The sequence below is a fragment of the Chenopodium album genome, chromosome 1 (genome assembly GCF_948465745.1).
Source record: "Chenopodium album chromosome 1, dcCheAlbu1.1, whole genome shotgun sequence".
NCBI lineage: Eukaryota > Viridiplantae > Streptophyta > Magnoliopsida > Caryophyllales > Amaranthaceae > Chenopodium > Chenopodium album.
In genome coordinates, this window is record NC_137834.1 from 3,071,197 (window position 1) to 3,090,919 (window position 19,723).

A 19,723-nucleotide genomic window follows, 5' to 3' on the forward strand; every position below is an offset into this window, starting at 1 on the left:
ATTAGACTATTAATATTAAGGGTTTGTTCACATTTACTTAATTTCAGTTTAGTTCAGTTCAACTCCAATCAATTCTGTTCAGTTCATCTCCAATCAATTTAGTTCAGTTCAGTTCAGCTCCTAATTTCCCTTTCTCATAAAATATTCAGTTCAGCTCCAATCAGTTCAGTTCAACTCCAATCAGTTCAGTTCAGTTCAATTCAGCTCATTTCAGTAAATGTGAACAGACCCTAAGATGTATCTATAAATGTTATACAAATATAATGTTTAATTTGTATATGATATTTTAGTAGAGCAATATGGGAAAAGTTTTTACCGAGCATATTTGTTTTTAGGTAAGTATGAAAATGCGAGTAAAAAAAATAGAATAAAAGGTAGGTAGGTTTAAGGGGAAAAAAAAAAGTGGATAAAACATGAGAGTGATTGAATTGGTGTAAATTATTAGATGTATATGGAGATAATATGTACATGATGTTTGGAAACAATACTTTAGAAGTGGGTTAAAAAATTGCTCAAATAAAAAAATTGAGTTAAAAAGGTTTTTTTTTGCCTTTAGTGCGTGTGAATTTTATTCACTTTGAAAAACATACTCCGTAATAACTAATAAGTTTCAAGGTAAATCAGGTCTATTCATGGTTAACTATGTCCAATCGGGAGTAAAGATAAGATGAAATCACTAAATCAGGGTTAATTAATTAGGCCCAATTAAATCTTTTATTGAGTAAGTTCTATTCAAATAGGTTAAGTGTAAAGAGCGCTTCACAAACTCGCACAAATATTCTCTTTAAAATATATGACCAAAAAAGTGTGTAAAAATCTTTGTGTTATTGCAAGTACCCGTAAACACTAAAACAAAACATTTTAAGATTTATAAGGACCCTTCAAAAAATATCCTGTATAACTTTTTACATCCAAAGTAATTACCACCCCAATTTAATTTATACCTCCAATAATCTTAAGTAGCTAGGAATCTAGGACAAGTTCCATCAAAAAAATCTCAACTAGTACATGGTATCATTGGCCCACAATTATTTCATTTTTTTTCTTTTCCCTTTTATTTACCTAAAAGTAATTAATTGAACAAACAAATGCTATCAATTCATGATTAGAGATTAAGGGTATCATACATCTAATTCAATAAAGTCCCCTCATGAAATAATTCATCAAAAAAAAAAAAAAAAAACAAACAAATTCCTGAATAAAAAGAAAGGAGCTAGCTTTCTTTGTTATTGAGAGTAGAGAGAGAAAAAGTAGAAGAAAATGGGGAGAGGAAGAGTGGAGTTGAAGAGGATTGAAAACAAGATCAACAGACAAGTAACATTTGCAAAGAGAAGAAATGGTCTTTTGAAGAAAGCTTATGAACTTTCTGTACTTTGTGATGCTGAAGTTGCTCTTATCATCTTCTCCAATCGAGGAAAACTCTATGAGTTTTGCAGTAGCCCTAGGTTTGTTTTTACACCTTTCCCCCTTTTCTTTTCAAAATTCGCCCTCGGATATATGATTCCGAATGACGATTCATGTTAGCCGACCCCAAATCACCTTAAAGCTTCGTTTTTGTTGTCTAAAACAATTTTAGAAGACTAAACTACCTACATACTTATATCAATAAAGTTTGCTTTTTTATATGTAAAGAAAAATAAAAGAAGAAATTTTGTTTGAAGTTTTTAAGGATCTTGAGAAAGAGGTGGGAAAGAAGGGCATAGGTTTCCGTTTTAGTGAATGTCTCAGCGTTTTTAGCAGTTTTTTTTGTGTATTCCCTTATTTTTATTTTTAAAAAATTGAAATGGGAGTTTGAGTTTTTTTTTTTAATTTTAAATTTTAATTTCTTGTGTTTTGTGTGTTTAGTTTTGAATAGCATTAGATCTGGTCTCATGTAATATTTGTCCTGTGTTTGGTTTTACTAACAATAGCCTCTATTTCCTAACCTTCTTTTTCTGTTTTTTTGGTTCCATTTTTATGCTAAACCAAACTTTGTATTAATTCATCTTCTTCCTACTTTTCTTCTCACTTCCTCTCTTGCTTTTTTAATTAGTCTCTTGCAACAAATTCTTTATTTTGAATTTTCTTTTCTGGAGCTTAATCTTTGGTTCACCTTACAATTTTAAAGCAAATTTATTTATAACATATCAATTTTAAAGATCTTGGGTTTTCATAATTGAGTATTTTTAATTTTTCATTTATTTGGAGAGGAAGATTTAAGTAATAGTTAAATCAATTTCCGTCAAAGCAAATATCGTTCAAACAAGTTTGAGTTATGTTAAATTTTCAACCACCTTTTTATGTACAGTAATATATACAGTAAAACAATTTATCAGCTGCTTTACGTTCTTGAATGTGCTCAATTTTTGTATTTTTTAGGGCTTCTTTTTAAATGATTCATCCTAGGTTTAAGGTAATCATTTGGGATTTCCATCTCGAATTAATTAATTAATTACCTTTCATAATTACAGCTGATGCCTAGATTTGTGGTGGTTTTGACTTTTTTGTTTTTTTTTTTTACTTGAAAAATTAATTATTGCTGAAAAATACAAAACTTTTTTGTATCATTAGGGTTTTCTATTTTTCTTTAAATTTCTGATTTCAAAATTTCCAGGTTTCTGAAATTTCAGATTTACAGGAGTTTCTTCTGATATTCTTAGATCTGTAAATTTTGAGTTGATTTAATATTTTTTGGACAATCTCTTGATCTCTTAAGAGAATGAGACAAGATAATCATTATTTCAGCAAGAAACCAGTAGATTTTTAGCATAATCCATCTGAAATACTTAATTGTATTTTGGGTTTCAAGACTTTATTTTGCTTTTATATTTTGGGTTTTGTGAAGCCTCATGAAACAAACAGCTAAGATGACAAGGGGTTGAAGTCTTTGGTATCCACACATATTATCCAATCATATTTCCCTGGAGATCCATGTGATTTTTGTACATGAAATAATTTTGGTGTTTGGTTTTTATTTTCATTAATATTTGGAAGTTTTCTTTGTTTAGAAAACTCAAAAGTTAATTCAAAAGTTTAGTCTTGTTTTTTTAGGAAATCGATCTAATATATGCATTTGGCTCGTCTTATGAGTTCTGTGTCTATCAACAAGATTCAATATAGTGTATTTTTTTTTTTTTTTTTTAAAAAGAAATTTTACACCCTATTTTATGGTAGTTAAATTTTACTGATTGTAATGTTTTTGGATGGTTGGAGATTAAAAAAAAAAATCAATTTTAATTATAAATGTCGATTAAAGCTTATAAATGTCGATTAAAGCTTCGTGTGCCCTAGAGAACAATAGTTGTCTGCAATTGGAAGATATCAATTGGAAGAACACTATTTCTTAAGAAGCCACACTTAGCTAGGTAACAAGATATAAGCATGCTAGTTTTTTAATTTCTTGCAAACTGCATTAGAAAACTTGCAATTGATGCAAGAGCTACTTGTCAATTTGTCATGCTTGGTCTCTAACTCTTACTACCATGATTGCTTTAACAAGTAGAACAAAGCTGCATGCTGAAGAATTGTTTAGCTTGATTTATTGCTTTCATTCTGCAGCATACGTATACCATATGCGTGTCTCATACTGAATTATTGATCATATGAATTGTGTAATCTTCTCTAGACAATCTCATGTTAGAGTGTATTACTATAACATGACCATAAAAGGTCTAATGGTTTTGAATATTTTCCAAAAATCTCTATTTTTGAATATATATCTCAATCGAAGTTTCTTACTCTATAGTCTATACATTCTTTGCCTTCTAGCATGCTCAAGACTCTAGAGAGGTATCAAAAGAGCAACTATGGACCCCCAGACAACACCGTCTCTACAAGAGAGGCCCTGGTATGTAAATTACCTACGAATTTTTTTTTCTTCTCATAATTGTCTTGTTTACATTTCATTTTTGCTTAATTTGTTGAAAATTCAAGGAGCATACTCATAATATGTTCAGAAAATGACTGGAATCTCGAGTGACTGACCATGTCTAGGGCCTCTAGGCTAGGAGCAAAATGGCTACAAGTAAGTTGGAAATTGACAATGAATTTGAAATTGAGATAACCAAGAGAAGGAAAAATGAGGTCATTAGAATTGAAGAATTAGAAGCCATATCATAATGATTTGGAAATAGAAATCAACATTACTATTTAAAAAATTGATTGATTATGCTCGTAATGGATATGATGACTCTTGATGAGATTTTGGCTTACACAAGATGATTGGTAGAATTTATAATACAAATTTCCTACATTCCCACTTAAGCAGTTTATAATGTTAAACAAGCTGATTTATAAGTTGTTAATTATTGTATGGGTATTCCAAACTGACATACTCTATATTGGCAATTTTAAACTTACAAGTAATATAACATTGATATTCTAAGTGGTCGGTGAAGATAAAAATATGTACAAAGTTAGTTAAAAATGGTTGGATTAAATGGTTTGGAGGGAATATTGATTAGAGCCTTAGAGGTAGAATGAAGTGTAACAAGTTTAAGTACATTCAATTATGTTACTTTTATTTAAGCTTGTTTATAAACCAAACAAATGTATGATTTCTCATTTATGGCACCAATATTGCTTGCTTAATTTCATGCCATTGGTGGAATGTAAACCCTAAAGTGCTATTGACTAATACTTTTACCTTTAGTTTTTTAACTTATAGCATGTTAGTTTCTAGAAAAATATTAACAATTTGGATTTTTGTTCTGTACTAATAATAATGATTAGTTATTAACTTGAATTCAAGTTTTTCAAATTTTCATCCCTAATCCACTTTTGCCTTTTGAAGTATATATGATAGGGAAAAAATAAATTAATGCCATAATATGATGCATGCATCTTGCTTTTGTATTGGGAAGTAGCAGACAACTATTAAGTACAAGATTAAGGATCAATGCATCAATCATACAAAAATACACAAGCTCTACTTGTCTTGTAACACATCCAATTGTGTTCATTAAGTTTATTCGATTAATCTATTCTTTTAGTCATTTTATCTTTTCAACATAATGCTAGTATATATTGGATTTATTGAGTGAATCTTTTCAGTTCTATGTATATTAATAATCAATTCTTTCCTAACTTATTTAGTGTATTAATGTTTCTCCTTGGTTGTAATGAATGAAGGAAATAAGTAGCCAGCAAGAGTACCTAAAGCTTAAAGCGCGTTATGAGTCCCTGCAGCGGACACATAGGTAGGTCAGAGGGATCTGCTAGTTAATACATGTCAACTGTTCTTTGAATAAAATTTGTTGTTACGAGCATGAAATAAAGCTATTATGTTTTCTCACATACTATTGTTAGGAATCTTATGGGAGAAGATCTTGGTCCTCTAAGCAGCAAGGAGCTTGAATCTCTTGAAAGACAGCTTGATATGTCACTGAAGCAGATCAGATCAATTAGGGTACTAAACCGATATCCTTGCCTTTTTACATGCTTATAATTGGTGAAAATTACTTCGTATATTGGAAGAATATGGTTTGCAAGTTTATACTTTTTCTTACAATGAAGAAAGTATAAAATACTTGAACTCTACAATAACTCAATAAGTAGTATCATTTATATTAAAGTGTAGGTTCTGGTTGATATTATGTTACTTTTATGGTCTACATAGATATTAGGGTATGCATGGAGGTAACGCAGCTAGCTAAGCTAATTGTTGAATGATGTTTTGATATACTTTCAAAAATTGAACCGATTCATTAGGGTATTGAAATTATACCCTTGCCTTATACATTTCTAGTTGGTGAGGTGCATGTTAACAAAGAAACCTGGCATCTTGGAGGAATAATATTATGTTTCTTTCGCGATAAATCATTCTAACATATGATTGAATTGTAAGAGAAACTGTACTTGGATTCTACTAGCATTGTCATCATCTCCTTAAGCTAAACGGAAGTGTAAAATTTGACCGAGATTAATGCGTAGCTTAGTCCTTGTAGTCTTCTCTCTATAAACGACTAGAGAGAGGAGAAAATCCCTGTTTCTCATGGTGAGAAACGAAATTTGTTTCTCATGGGGTTTTAGTGAATTAATCAACAACTTTTTCATTATTGTGGGCTCCACGGTTGAATAAAGTTGTTGATTTATTTACAAAAATACCAGATGAGAAATAAAATTTGTTTCTCACCATGAGAAACTGGGGCACCCTCGAGAGAGTGCTACAATATTTTGAAACTAGCCTGCTCGGCCTAGCTCAATTGATAGGCCATGTAGTATATGTGCGTATTTATAACAAAATTGTTCATGGCTTTTCATCTTACTGTTTTCGATTTCTTTTTTACATTCTATTTCTTGCAGACACAGTGCATGGTGGATCAACTCACTGATCTACAAAGGAAGGTAAACTAGCTACCAGTAGCTAATAAAAATTTTCGAGGAACCACAAATTCTTACCAATTATCACCAAAACCATTACCTTTGCTGAGTAGAATATCTTTGCTGCTGCAGGAACATATGCTTAATGAAGCAAACAGAACTCTAAAACAAAGGGTGCGTACCTTATCTTCCTTTTTATTCCGTCCCCCTACATCAATTTACCTTCATCTGGATGCATATATAGTTTTCATATTAGTAGCTCTCGCAAAATTTAATTGTACATAGACTCGAATAAAACGAAGAAATACAAGTTTTATCTTGCCGATAAACAAGTAAAGTGTCTATTTAGTGGCATTTTTGTAAATAAATCAACAACTTTTGTAAAAATGCAGGTATCATAAATGTGATTTATTTACGAAAATGACATGCTGAGATATTTTGTTAATTCATTTACAAAAATGCCACTAGATTATCTTAAAGAGTAACCAAGGCTCTCTCGAGTAAAACTATTGTTGTAGTGTATCCTTATTCATGTTACGTTACATGAAATTGATGCAGTTGATTGAAGCAAACCAAGCAAGTTCTCTTCAATGGGGGAATGTGCAAGATGTTGGTTACGGTAGACAGCCTGCTCAACCTCATGATGATACCTTCTTTCACCCTCTTGACTGTGAACCAACACTACAAATGGGGTACGTATTCCACCTTAGCGTCTCCTATATCAATTATAATAAACCGAGCATTGCACGGGCATTACGGTATTACCTAGTTAGTTAGGCTAATATTGTATGGAATTGCAGTTACCAGCCTGATCCAGTAAGTGCAGCAGCCGCAGCAGGAGCTAATGCCAACAATTTCTTACCAAATTGGCTACCTTGAACATGCCTTTGTCCTTAGTTACAAAGGCTTCATATAAATGGCTGTGAATTCGAGCTTGTAATCCATATATATGCTGAGTGTTTAATTCTCTTGTCATAATTCACAAGACCAAAAGTATATGATTATTGTGTGTTTGTGTGTAAGAACAACTCTTAACATTATTTGCTGTTATATTTTTGTACTTTGGATAAACCTTGTCTACAAATGGAATATTTACTAGTAACTAGTAATATTGCTTTCTTATCTTAAGCTTTTGTACATCACTAATACATAAGTATTGTTGTATGACTGTATGAGTGTTCATAATCTAATTATCTAACCAACTACGAAGTATTTCTATTAGTCTGTTGAATTCCTGGGTTAGTTCAGTATGCGTGAAATCTCATAATTTGGTTGGTTCTAAGTTCTAACACCTCAAACTAAATCTGAAAAACTCAACTAATTGCTGTTGATGATTTAAGTGAAATGTTCAAGTTATCGAAAGTATAAATAACATCATGATTGGATGATCCATTATAGTTTATACGGAGTAATTAAAATAGAGTGTTTTTTTTTTTTTTTCTTGGTCTTTAGACCACCTAAATAAACATACAGTATAACACTTTAAATAGCAGTTTATTTATTAGTGAAAAGATTTAACATCAAAGCTCATGTATAATTGCTCAAATCTCACTAGATCCACTTTTTTTTTTGAAAGAACTCATTAGATCCACTTTGAAAGTGTGTTTTAACTAGAGGTGATCAATGTATGAGCTGGGCCGGGCCAAGGTAAAAATAATATGCCCATTTATCGGGTCAAGCCGAGCAAAAATTTCAGGCCGGAAAATGTGTGTCCAAACCCATCCAAGCTACGCGATTCATACGGGTTTTTCGAGCCAATTTCGGACCGGGCCAAAAAATCAATTAATATTGCATTAAATTGATTCCCTAAACCCGTCCAAAATTTTTAAGAAATCAGGCCGGGGTGAGCCCGACCTGATTTTGGGCCGGAAAAATATGTCCAAAGCCCATCCAAAATCGGGTCAGGCCATGAACTCAACTTGATCACCTCTATTTTTAACCTCATCATCCCCACTTGAGGGACTTGGCTCAATATAGCCTGTAGCCTATAGCCTAAATTGGTGGATTCGTTAGGATATAGATTGTTACTCTGATTGGATCATGTTTCTTTAATGTATTACAAAGTACTCTGTGTATTTCTATTCAAAAAAAAAAAAAGTACTCTCTGTATTTTTACTATTTACAGAAGATAAATAATTTTTTTTTCCAAATATAGAAAACTTAAGCCTCATCATAAGTTTTGCTAAAAATGGTTGAAATCTAGCATTGAAATTTGTGACCTTAAAAATCTTCTGTGAAAACAAAAGTATATGGACCTTACAAGCTCAAGCAAGTAAAATATGACATGATAAGGAATGTGGGCTTATTATTGGACCAACATCAATGTTTGATGCGTGATCCTTCTTACTGGACTCAATGGCTGCTCATACATGGCCCAATAATGAAGCCCAATTAAATACTTCTAATGCGGCCCATGTTGCTTTTTTTCCTTCTACACCAGTACTATTTATGTGAGAAAGCAATGTCTCACCAACTTGATTAGACTAGGCCAATAAATGGGTTTTTGTTTTCTACCACATATTTTCCTTTTTGTTTTAATGTACTTTCCCCAATTCAAAGATATTTGCAACTTGCATTTATGGAGGCAAAAAGACACGTGGTTTCCATAAAAGGAAAGCGATGTCCGAGTACGAAGAAATATTGGTTTATGGTACATAAACGAGTAATCTTTACCCTTCCCCTCATTCTTTAAGTGTCTGACCTGTAAATACCAGACTAAAAAAACTTTGAGGGACTGAGGGTTGAAGTACTGTAAGGTCTTTCTCCTTGCCTTATATATATTCTACCTCTGTTTTTATTTAGTTGACACGTTTTTGACTTTAACACTATTCACACATCTCCCTTTGACTGTGTTTTGTGTTTTATACATAATGAAAAATATAGTCATGTGGGATCTTGTTAGATTCGTCACGTTATATACTTTCAAAATATCAACTTATTATAATTTTTGCTTATTGATAATTAAATATATTAGTGATTGAATAAGTGCATTGGCAAACGTGACTAAGGAAACGTGTCAACTGATATATATATTTATTTATTTATTTATTAACAACAAAATGCTTAGGAGCCTGATCTGTGAGAGGTGCTAGTATAGTAGAGTTTTTCATCTTACCTTATTATATATGCATTTAGGGTCTGTTCTCATTGACTGAACTCAGCTGAACTGAACTGAACTGTTTATTAATTCCCGTGAAAAATGTCCATGAAGGACTATCAAAGGGGGACGGAGGAAGGGTGTGTTATATTCACCTGATTTTTACTTATCTGAACTTATATGAACTTATCAACCCTTATCTGAACTTATTACACCATATTAACACTTATTTTCACTTATTTGACCTTATTAACAACTTTATTAGACATTATTTGTCATTCTTGAAACATATTGTGTAACATATTGGAAATATGAGTATATATATAACAATATATTAAAATAAAAGCAATAAAATATGAAAATATTAGCATTTTGATAATTTCAAATATTTAAAAAAATAAACACTGAAACAAGCAAAAGTGTATATTGCAATAACACCAAACAAAATTTTAATCTTCTAATGCTTCATCATCATCATTCTCACCATCATCATTCTCATCATCTCCTTCTTCTTATGAGTATAACGTTACTTTAATTTTATTTTTCATGCAAATGTTACTTTATTCTTATATGAAATCATGATAATAAAACGCATAAAAATTTACAAAAAAAAAAAGTGAAAAGCAATCTTGATTAGTAACAACTCTATATAAATATAATAAGTGGAAATAAGGTGACGAGAACGTTGATTTAGAACTTATTAACCCTTATCTGAACTTATTAACCCTTATCTAAACTTAATTGAACTTATTAAACCTGAAATAAGTGAAAATAAGGTAAACAGAACAGACCCGAAGTATATTATATTTATATACTATCCCCATTTCATATTATTTGCATATTAGACATTTTTCATCTCTACTTTATATCAAATCGTTGTAAATAATATAAAACAAATGTAGTATTTAATTTTTTCAGATGTAAAAATAAAGACATACTACATATATAAATTGGCTTTTTATTATTAAATAAATCAAATAAAAAAATAAAAAAAATAAAGACAGCAAGGACTCCGTAAGCAACCATGAACCGTCTCAATCCAACAATAACAATAGACTAATAGTGACACGTTAGGCGAAAAATAGCAAGAATATCAAAAAGGATAAAATGTCCACCTTACATTATTGGATGCATTTAACTATAGTACTTGTAAGATTCCCCCGCTTTTATTTTTGACTCCCTCTATTCAACTATTCCATTTGACCCTATTTTATTTTTTTGCCCTATTTGACTGTATACATTCTTCAAAAAGCGTCTTAAAATCTATTATAAAAAAAAAGCGTCTTAAAACATTACGGAGTATAGATGCAGTTTATATATGGAAAAATTATAAAATCATGTTATTAATAAAATATATAAAGAGACGAATCTAACAAGACCACTCATAAATTCATAATTATATTATCTTTTGCAAATTAACGGTAAATTATGGTCAAAGTTTTCAAAATTTGACTTAAAAAATAGCAATTGGGCAAAAATAAAGAGACGGAGGGAGTAATTTTTAAACAACCAGCTAGCCTTTTTTTTACTCCATATTTTTTTATCACTCCATTTTTTCAAAAGCTTTAATACTCCATATTATTATTATTATTATTATTATTAACCAAACAACACAACTTATAAAAAACTAGTAGGAAGCGAGATATAATTTGGGTCACCACTCCTTTAGTTATATTAATTCTATCTTGGGGAAGAGATGGGCAACAACATGTGCCGCAATGTCTTGAGTGTTCGAGAACTTTTGAATCTGCTTCAACAACGCAACAACCTCCTTCTCTAATTCTCCAAGAGAAGAGAAAGAGAAAGAGAAAAGAATGAAACAGTATCCAATTGCCCGACAACTAACTTCATATTTGACCACCTTACAATGAGCCGTATCAGTCACAACTCGCCTAAGTAAAAAGTCAGACAACCCAAACTAAGTCAGATATGAAGACCTTGTCATCAAGTCAACACACATCGCGACCTTGTTCCCAAAAGAAAAGTAATACATTTGCCCTATTGTTTCGCAGACAACTCAAAGTCAACCTCTTTTATTGTTTAAATTTTCAGACCGATAACAAATATAAAAAAGGGTAACCTGAATAACATTTTGGCAATGTTTAATACCCCCATACCAGCACATGAAACCGCATGATTCCCAGAAATAACTCCGACAAATACCCTAGATCAAGCAATGCACGATGTTGAAATAGAGAACAAAGGAACACCCTATCAATAACACAACACACATCAATAAGCCTTAGCGTTCATCGTTTGACCCACCCCAGAAATAGGGACCACCCGAAGCCAAGCCAAGGCGTGTTCTCACTGTTGAGTGAGACTTCCACAAAGCTGACCAACAAGGAGATAAAGAAAATGTGGATTTTGCAGAAACAGTAATCTTTGTAAAATATATATGTGTCAATTTCTTCATAAGTTTTGGGGGCAACAACCTCAATAGGATTACTTAAATTGTCAGACTCCAAATATTAATTAAAGGGCCTAGCTCACAATTTCTGGTCTAATCTAGAGTAAGTGTGTACTCTATTAAAAACACTTTGAACTGAAATTTCTAAAGACTTAGATCGCAATTTAAATCGGTTAAATTTATTAAAGGTTCCGGCTCGATAACATCACTAAGGGCATGTTCTCATTGAATGAACTTAGCTGAAATGAGCTGAACTAAATTGAAGTGAAATAAATATTTTATAAGAGAAGGAAATTAGAAGATGAGCTAAACTGAACTAAAAATAAACGTATGAGAATAAGCCCTAAAACCTACTTCGTAGAAAAGAGAGAATAGTACTCGTAGAATATAGCCATTTGCCAAGTTGTGTAGTCGTAGTTGAGTACCAAAAGAGAGTAATCAAAGTAGACTGACTTAGAAAACAGTCGTCAGGCCACTGCACATTGCGGCTTCGATGACATTATCTTCCCAGGCCACCGCTTGATATGCACCAATCCCCTCCTATTATTCAACCAACCGAATTTCAACTTTTGAATTTATTTATATTTGGATTGCTTCATAAAATATAAATTCAAAAAGTTGAAAGTCGGTTATATTTGGATTGCTTAATAAAATTTAAGTTACTCACTCGTCTTTTGGGATGATAGTGTTCAATTCATCTCTTCGACTTTATTGTTTATATATTTGTGCAAGGCTGCAAAGCAATTAAGCTACCTATTTTTATTTTAAGTTGGGAGTTTTCAAAAAGCTTCATCGAGAATTTATCTTTCTAGTGTTGGTTTTTTTAAGCTCTGAGCTTTGGTTTTACTTAAGTACTAAATACATAGGCCACGTTTGTTAGTGTTGGTTTTACTTACTATATATAGGTCACGTTTAGTTCAACTTAAACACAAAATACGAAGTATAGGTTAGTGTATGTCAAAAATGATGGGTTATGACTCATGGGAGGAGTATGAATGTCTTTTTAATATTTTCCTACAAGAGTGATGGACTAGATTGAGCATCAACTTGCTTACTTTTATAACTAATTAGAGAAATCTAAACATTTTTAATTGGACATTACAAAATCAAATTGACACAACACAAGCATGTTGTAAAATAGAGAGGTAGACAACTGCCCCATTGACGGAGCATGAACATTAATTTAAAATTTTATCACAAGTTTCGCTTGCATATCAGCCTCACTAAAGATGGCTCTGATCCGAGTCGGGTCCACGTGCTTTGGGGTTAGTTAGGCCCAGCCCATGAATTTTGTACCGTGTCGGTCCGAAGTTTTCAAAAGGTTGACACGTGTAATCGTGTCTGGCTTGCGTGCCTAAGCAAAATTACATTGAGTTTAGCATACTTTGTTGTGCTGGCCCGATCGTGCCATGCCTAATCGTGCTTATCCCAAATAAAGGAGGTCCACATGCACAGTAATGTGCCGAGCCGGTCTAAATCGTGCCATGTTTTTTATAGTGCTGGGTCCCGACCCAGTGCCATCTCTAAGCCTGACCACTATTTTTAACTAATTAAGAAAATAAATCTAAATGATTATTGAGGAGGCTCACAAACTTAGCTTGGTACAGTGTTTCATATGAAAGATCAGTTAATCGGTTTTACACAAAGTTCTCTTAATTTTTTTCCTCTACATTTTTTTTGATAGTGAGCAAAATATTGGAAAACTAATTTGATTTATATTTTCCAATTTTTAAACCGTCAAAAACTCAATATATATGCTTTGTTTGTTCTTTTTTAATTGAAATGTTTTGACTTTTGATACTGTATCATAAATAATATTTTCACTATTTTTGGTGAATTGTAAATTATAGTTACAATAATGCGAGATCTTGTTTGAATTGTCTTATTATATATTTTATCATAATATTAATTTTTGTAACTTACATTTATTAGTACTTTTGATTGATAAACTCGTATGTTGTCAAACATCATAAAAGACGTGTGACTTAAAAGAGAATGGAAGAAGTATTCCATATACGAGATACATTTTCCATGATTTAGAAAAACTAACTTTTCCCTCTAAAAACATTCCATTTTAATTAGGCACGTAACCTAATGTAGAAATTTATTTTATATATACTCCATTCGTTTTTATTTAAGTGTCGTCCCAATTTGACCGTTACACTTGTCAATGCATAATTTTAACTAATGATATATTTAATTATCAATAGGTATAAATTTAAGTTGATATTTGGAAACCATGCTGGTGATTCTAAGTTCTAACAAGTATTCATTGATTACATCTCATCTTAAGATTTAAAGTGTAGGAATTATGACTAATAACAATTAATAATAGAACAAACTTATCTAATATAATGTCGTGGCATGACATAGAATCACTGTCCTAAAGTCGAATTTGTCCCGTACTTGTACACACAGACTCATAGCTATCGACCTCTAGGTGTACACGACTCTTCGATGTACTACGGAGAGCTAGATTGAGAACACTTTAATCAACGCCCAAACAAGATACGAGTACTATAATTTTGTGTAACAATTTTGGAGTGAAGAAGAGAAATCTGTTACTATATATATCTTTTTTGTGTGTCCTTATGAAGTGGAGGGGACTTCAATTTATAGTGGAGTAGTAAGAGCATCCTTATTCATGAACAAAAAAAAAAAACTGTTCATGTTACTATTCATTAAAAAAATATTTTCTCTCTCATATACATAAATCAAACAAATAATTTTCAAAATCCTCCTCTTAATCATGAATTAAAAAAAAAAGTATTTATATTACTATTCACCTACCACACCTCAATTTATCTTTTATTAAAAATTAAAATACATACATAAATAATAATATTATAATCTCATGGATGGACAAACAATTTCCATGAATGGTTTGGACATTCATACTTGTTCATTCCACTATTCACCATCACCTAATTTTTTTACATTATTTTATTCAAATAGTAACCCAAACAATTTTATTTATTCATGGTTAAGGTTGCTCTAACCAAAGAAGGAAGCCATTCACGGCAATCATGCATGCCCAAGTCCAGGAGTATCAATTAAATACCTTTAATTGAGTAATCACAAGCAATCAAGCATTATGTACTTAGCCTCAAATATGCATGGTTAGGCGGCTTAAAATGGTAATAGAAAGAAATAATTATGGCCAAAAAGTCAACTAATTAATATTTGCAAATTTGGTTATTGATATTTTGAAGCAAAAATGAAACTAGACTTGAAATTTTATTTTGGAAAGAAATAACTCCAACAAGGGCAACAACAATTCCAACATAAAGCACGGTTAAAGCGATGCATATGAATAGTATTAACGTCAAATTTGAAACACTTAAATAAACAACGCAGGGAGTAATATTTTAATTTTTAAGGCCTGTTCTCTTACGTTGAAATTCAGTTCAGTTCAGCTCATAATTTCCTTCTCTTATAAAATATTCAGCTCAGTTCAGTTCAATTCAGCTCAACTCAATTCAGTTTAGTTTAGTTTAGTTCAGTTCAGCTTATAATTTCCATCTCTTATAAAATATTCAGCTCAGTTCAGTTCAATTCAGCTCAACTCAGTTCAGTTTAGTTTAGTTCAGTTCAGTTCAGCTCCTAATTTTCTTCTCTTATAAAATATTCAGTTCAGTTCAGTTCAGCTCAGCTTAGTTCAGTTCAATTAATGAGAACAGACCCTTAGTAAGCATAGTTATATAAAGTTGATATCAAGTATTTAACAAATATCTACATAATTGAATTTTTTTTTTAGTTATAAATTAATATGGAGTAATAAGTTAAGATGGCTCATGTAAATTGTACAAAGAGTTAAAATAAGACATTTGTTTTCAAACGGAACAATAAGACCCAAAATAAAATAAAATAAAATAAAATAAATAAAATAAAACCTACAATGAGTGATAGAACTATTTATTACAGTCACATTTAGGGGTGTACATAAACAGGACCGGACCTGAAAACCGACCTGATCCGGACCTGTTGGGACCGGACCTGACCCGGACCTGTAGTTTCAAGTCCGGTCCCGGTCCTTGGAATTCAAGGTTTCCGGTCCCGGTCCAGATCAGGTCCAAAACCGGGGTTTTCAGGTCTGGACCTGAAACCCGGTACAATTGAGTTTTTAAAAAAAAAAAAAAGTTTTTTTTTTTCAAAAATCAAAACAAATATCAGTTTCATTTCTAACCCTAACTCCCTCTTTCCTCACTCACTAACTCTCTCAGCCCGTCAGCCGACACCCTCAACTCCTCAATTTCGCTGCACACCCTGCCTTGGCTGCACGCTCCCCTCAGGCGACCACCAGCGCCCACCGCAAAAACCCCCTGCATGTTGCATCAGCCACCGCGCGCAAACTCCACGGCAACCAGATCGCGCAATTGCAGAAACCATGGCCATCGCGACGACCGCAACCACCAGATCGAACGCGTGGCTCTAGCGATTGCGAGATTCGCGACCACGAGATCGCGTGATTCCGGCGACCCCAACGATCACCTTATCTGGGTTAAAGTTCTGTTGTGGTGGACTGGTGGTTCCTAGCTTCCTGCTGCGGTGTTGCGGCTGTTGCCTGCTAAGAGCCTAAGAGTGCTAATTGGCTAATTGCTTCCTATTTTTTTTCTTTTATTTTTTGTTTTAATTTCTAGGTTGAAGTTGAATTTTTTTTTCCTTTTCTGAAGAAGAAGAATCTAAAACTGAAATTAATATTAAACATCAATATAAAGCTGATGAATTTGGTTAACATGTATTTTTTTTATTTTCAAATTGATTTTTTTTAAGTAAAAAAAAAAACAGGTCCAATCAGGTCCAAACCCGGACCCGACCTGATTGTTCAGGTCTGGACCTGACCCGGACTTGTTGAATCAGGTCCGGTCTCCGGTCCTTAAAATTAACAGATTCAGGTCCCGGTCCTAACAGGTCCGGTCCAGGTCCGGTCCTAACAGGTCCGGTCCAGGTCCGGTCCGGTTTTGAACCGGTGTACACCCCTAGTCACATTTACATGTACAAAGTATACAACGTAGGAAGATAATGACGCGATGTGTCAAAAACACTTCCACAACATTAAACATTTTATAATGTTAAAAGAAAAACAATAACGTATACCGATGCAATTTAATTACTAAAAATAGGAAGAATAAAAAAAATAGAAAATAGGTAAAGGATAAACCCCATAAAAAAAGGGAAGTACTCAAAATCCACTCCAGTCCAAATAATTAAAAAAACCACGTGTAGTTTAAAAAATCCGTCCAATCAAAAAAATCATGTCCTCCAATTGTGTGTGTCAAAATTTATTGCTCCCTATCTCTCTCTCACTCAACAAAACCAAACAGTATATTGGGGTTTCTTCTCTATTTCTCATAATAATTAACTTGATTCAACTTCTCATCTTCAACCAAATTAGAGATAAGTGTATGAGATCCAAGCGATGGGAAGAAGGAAGATTGAGATGAAGCGAATTGAAGATAAAAGCAGCCGTCAAGTAACGTTTTCAAAACGGCGTTCTGGATTGATCAAGAAGGCTCGAGAACTTTCCGTTCTCTGTGAAGTTGATGTTGCGGTTCTCGTCTTCTCTAATCGTGGTCGCCTTTACGAATTCGTTAGCGGCTCCTCTTCTTCCTCCAAGTTAGTATTCTTCCTCTTTCTCACTCTTATTTCATTTAATTTTGTTTTTGTATCATTATGTTGTTTCAGTTTTTTTTTTTTTTTTTTTTTTTTTTTTTTTTGTTTTTGTTGGTTTGTATAAATGGCATGATGAATTTTCTTTGCATTTTCGTTTGGATTTTAGAGTTCTATTTACTACTACTCGCGCGATTTTAGGTTTTTGTTACATAAATAAGCTCGATCTGCGCTGGTTTTTCATTTTTTTTTTTTTGTTGTAATAATTTCGATTTTCTATTTTTTATTTTTTTAAGTTTAAAATACAAAATTGCACCAATTTTATGCTTAATTTTATGGCAATTTTAATATATATTTTTAAAAAATATTTTTCAATTTATGAGGCGGTGCTTCCAATTCTGAATTATTGAAATTATAAAGAATTTTAACCTTCTTCCCGTCAAAAAAAAATGAAATTAAATAAATAAAAACCTTTGGAGTTATCCTTTAACTGAAGTGGTACAGTATAATGTAACTGTGGTGATTTGATTAGTACTACGGAGTATTTTTATTATTATAGTATAATTTTTAAATTTATTTTTAAATATATTATTGATTTTTATTGTTTTTGAGTTTTAATTTCCTTGTCTTTAACAAGAATCACGTGAGTGTTTATTATTAATGGTATAATATACTACTCGTACAGTCGTACTTTAGCAATATTTTATGATATAGTTGCTCTTAATCATGAAGTTAGTTGAATGTTTAACTGTTTATCTCGTGATTAGTATATTAATATTACATTGGATAGCGTGAGGTTGAAGCTCTTTTTTTTATTGGATTGTTTGGTTCGTTATACGGAGTACTATAAATAGTAGTGTGAAAGTGTTGAAACTTTCCTTTTTTAGTAGCAAACCTGCAAATGAAAAAGGAAACATCATTTAGTGAATAATTATTACAGTTATTACAAGTACTACTAATATTAATACCCGTAATTTTTAATTTATTATTAACTTTTAATTTCAACCATATATATATACATTTCGATTTTGATTGATTTTGTCTTTCATAAAAACTATTCCTTTCATCTCTAGAATTATTCGTATATAGATTATGATATGATTTGGATTGATCATTCAACCATTTATTACTCCCTCCGTTTTAATATGATAGTCTCATATGTAAGCAATTACATAAAATAAGAAAACAAGAATATTTGGAATTTAACATTAAATTCAAAAACAATTTATAAATAGTTTTGCCTTATTTAAATTGTTTGAATTTTTTTAGGAAACCGTCAAACATAATTGCATAATTCAAGGGAATAATTTTTTTACTTAGAGTCATGTCATCAATTCACAATCAATTAATTAAATCAATTAGAATTTAATATGTATAAAATAAGAAATAAAAACCAAGTTAAAAAGTTAAATACATTTAATATGGGTAGATTTTTTTGAAACGCCCAAAATAGTATATGGGACTAACAAATTGAAACGGAGGGAGTATGTTAAATTACTGGTATAACTTTATCAATTATGAAACTAGGAGGATATATTTAGAAATTTAAACTTCATTTTATTAGTGTAAACATTTCCATAAATAGTAACAAGGGGCAAAATTTATTGGTGTACTACATTGATGGCCTAATTTTAGTAATATAATGTTTCTTAATTTGGAAAAAAAAGTTTATTTCTGTGTGCTTTAGTAAATGCTGAATCTTGAGCATAGACTTTTCAACGTGTAGTGTTGTTACTAGTGCGCCAAAACTACCAAAGCCTATCCACTTGTTGAACATGTACTAGGCTTATCTTCATTTTTTTTTTTTTTTTTTTTTTTTTTTTTTTTTTTTACAAAAACTAGGCTTATCTTCATAGTTAAGGGAATAATATAAGTATTGTTGACAGTCAAAGTACTGTCGATTTGATAGTTACATAGCATGTTATGTGATTTTATTGGGAATACAGTTCCTTCTCGTATTTAAAAAGCGTTTATTTATCACGTTTTGATTCTATAGATTAATAATACTCATATAAAAATAGGGACAATCTTTTAAAAACAGATGAAGTACATGTTTTTATGGTAACACATGTGTTTAAGTTTCTCCGTACTAGTATAAATATCGTGAAAATGTTTCTTCCTTCTAGCTTCTAGTTTTATGATCGGTTCTAGTAGTTCTACCATTGATTTGGATGCTAGGTCTAGTTGTAACATTCCCAACTTTCACTAGGGTCGGCTTCTTCTCCCACAAGGGTAAGGTCGTGCGCCGTAAAGATGGATCAAATTAAGTTGACTCGTGAGAGATTTGATCAAGTTATGATCTTTCT

The 19,723-nt window shown here is 31.8% G+C and overlaps 2 protein-coding genes across 2 annotated transcripts in view; both read left to right on the plus strand.

The window, feature by feature from the left end:
- Positions 1–1,172: 1,172 nt before the first annotated feature.
- On the plus strand, positions 1,173–7,415 carry LOC145631613 (agamous-like MADS-box protein MADS4). The gene is made up of 8 exons (XM_081683764.1): positions 1,173–1,445; positions 3,748–3,826; positions 5,110–5,177; positions 5,287–5,386; positions 6,283–6,324; positions 6,433–6,474; positions 6,859–6,992; positions 7,101–7,415. The coding sequence occupies exons 1-8, from the start codon at positions 1,261–1,263 to the stop codon at positions 7,177–7,179; spliced, it is 729 nt and encodes a 242-aa protein (XP_081539890.1). The 5' UTR covers positions 1,173–1,260; the 3' UTR covers positions 7,180–7,415.
- Positions 7,416–17,102: 9,687 nt separating this feature from the next.
- LOC145640098 (agamous-like MADS-box protein AGL27) overlaps positions 17,103–19,723 on the plus strand; it is a 33,649-nt gene continuing 31,028 nt past the window's right edge. Inside the window, exon 1 of the mRNA XM_081691411.1 lies at positions 17,103–17,423. Within this exon, the coding sequence (XP_081547537.1) occupies positions 17,227–17,423 (197 nt within the window). The 5' untranslated portion in view covers positions 17,103–17,226. The remainder of the gene's footprint in view (positions 17,424–19,723) is intronic.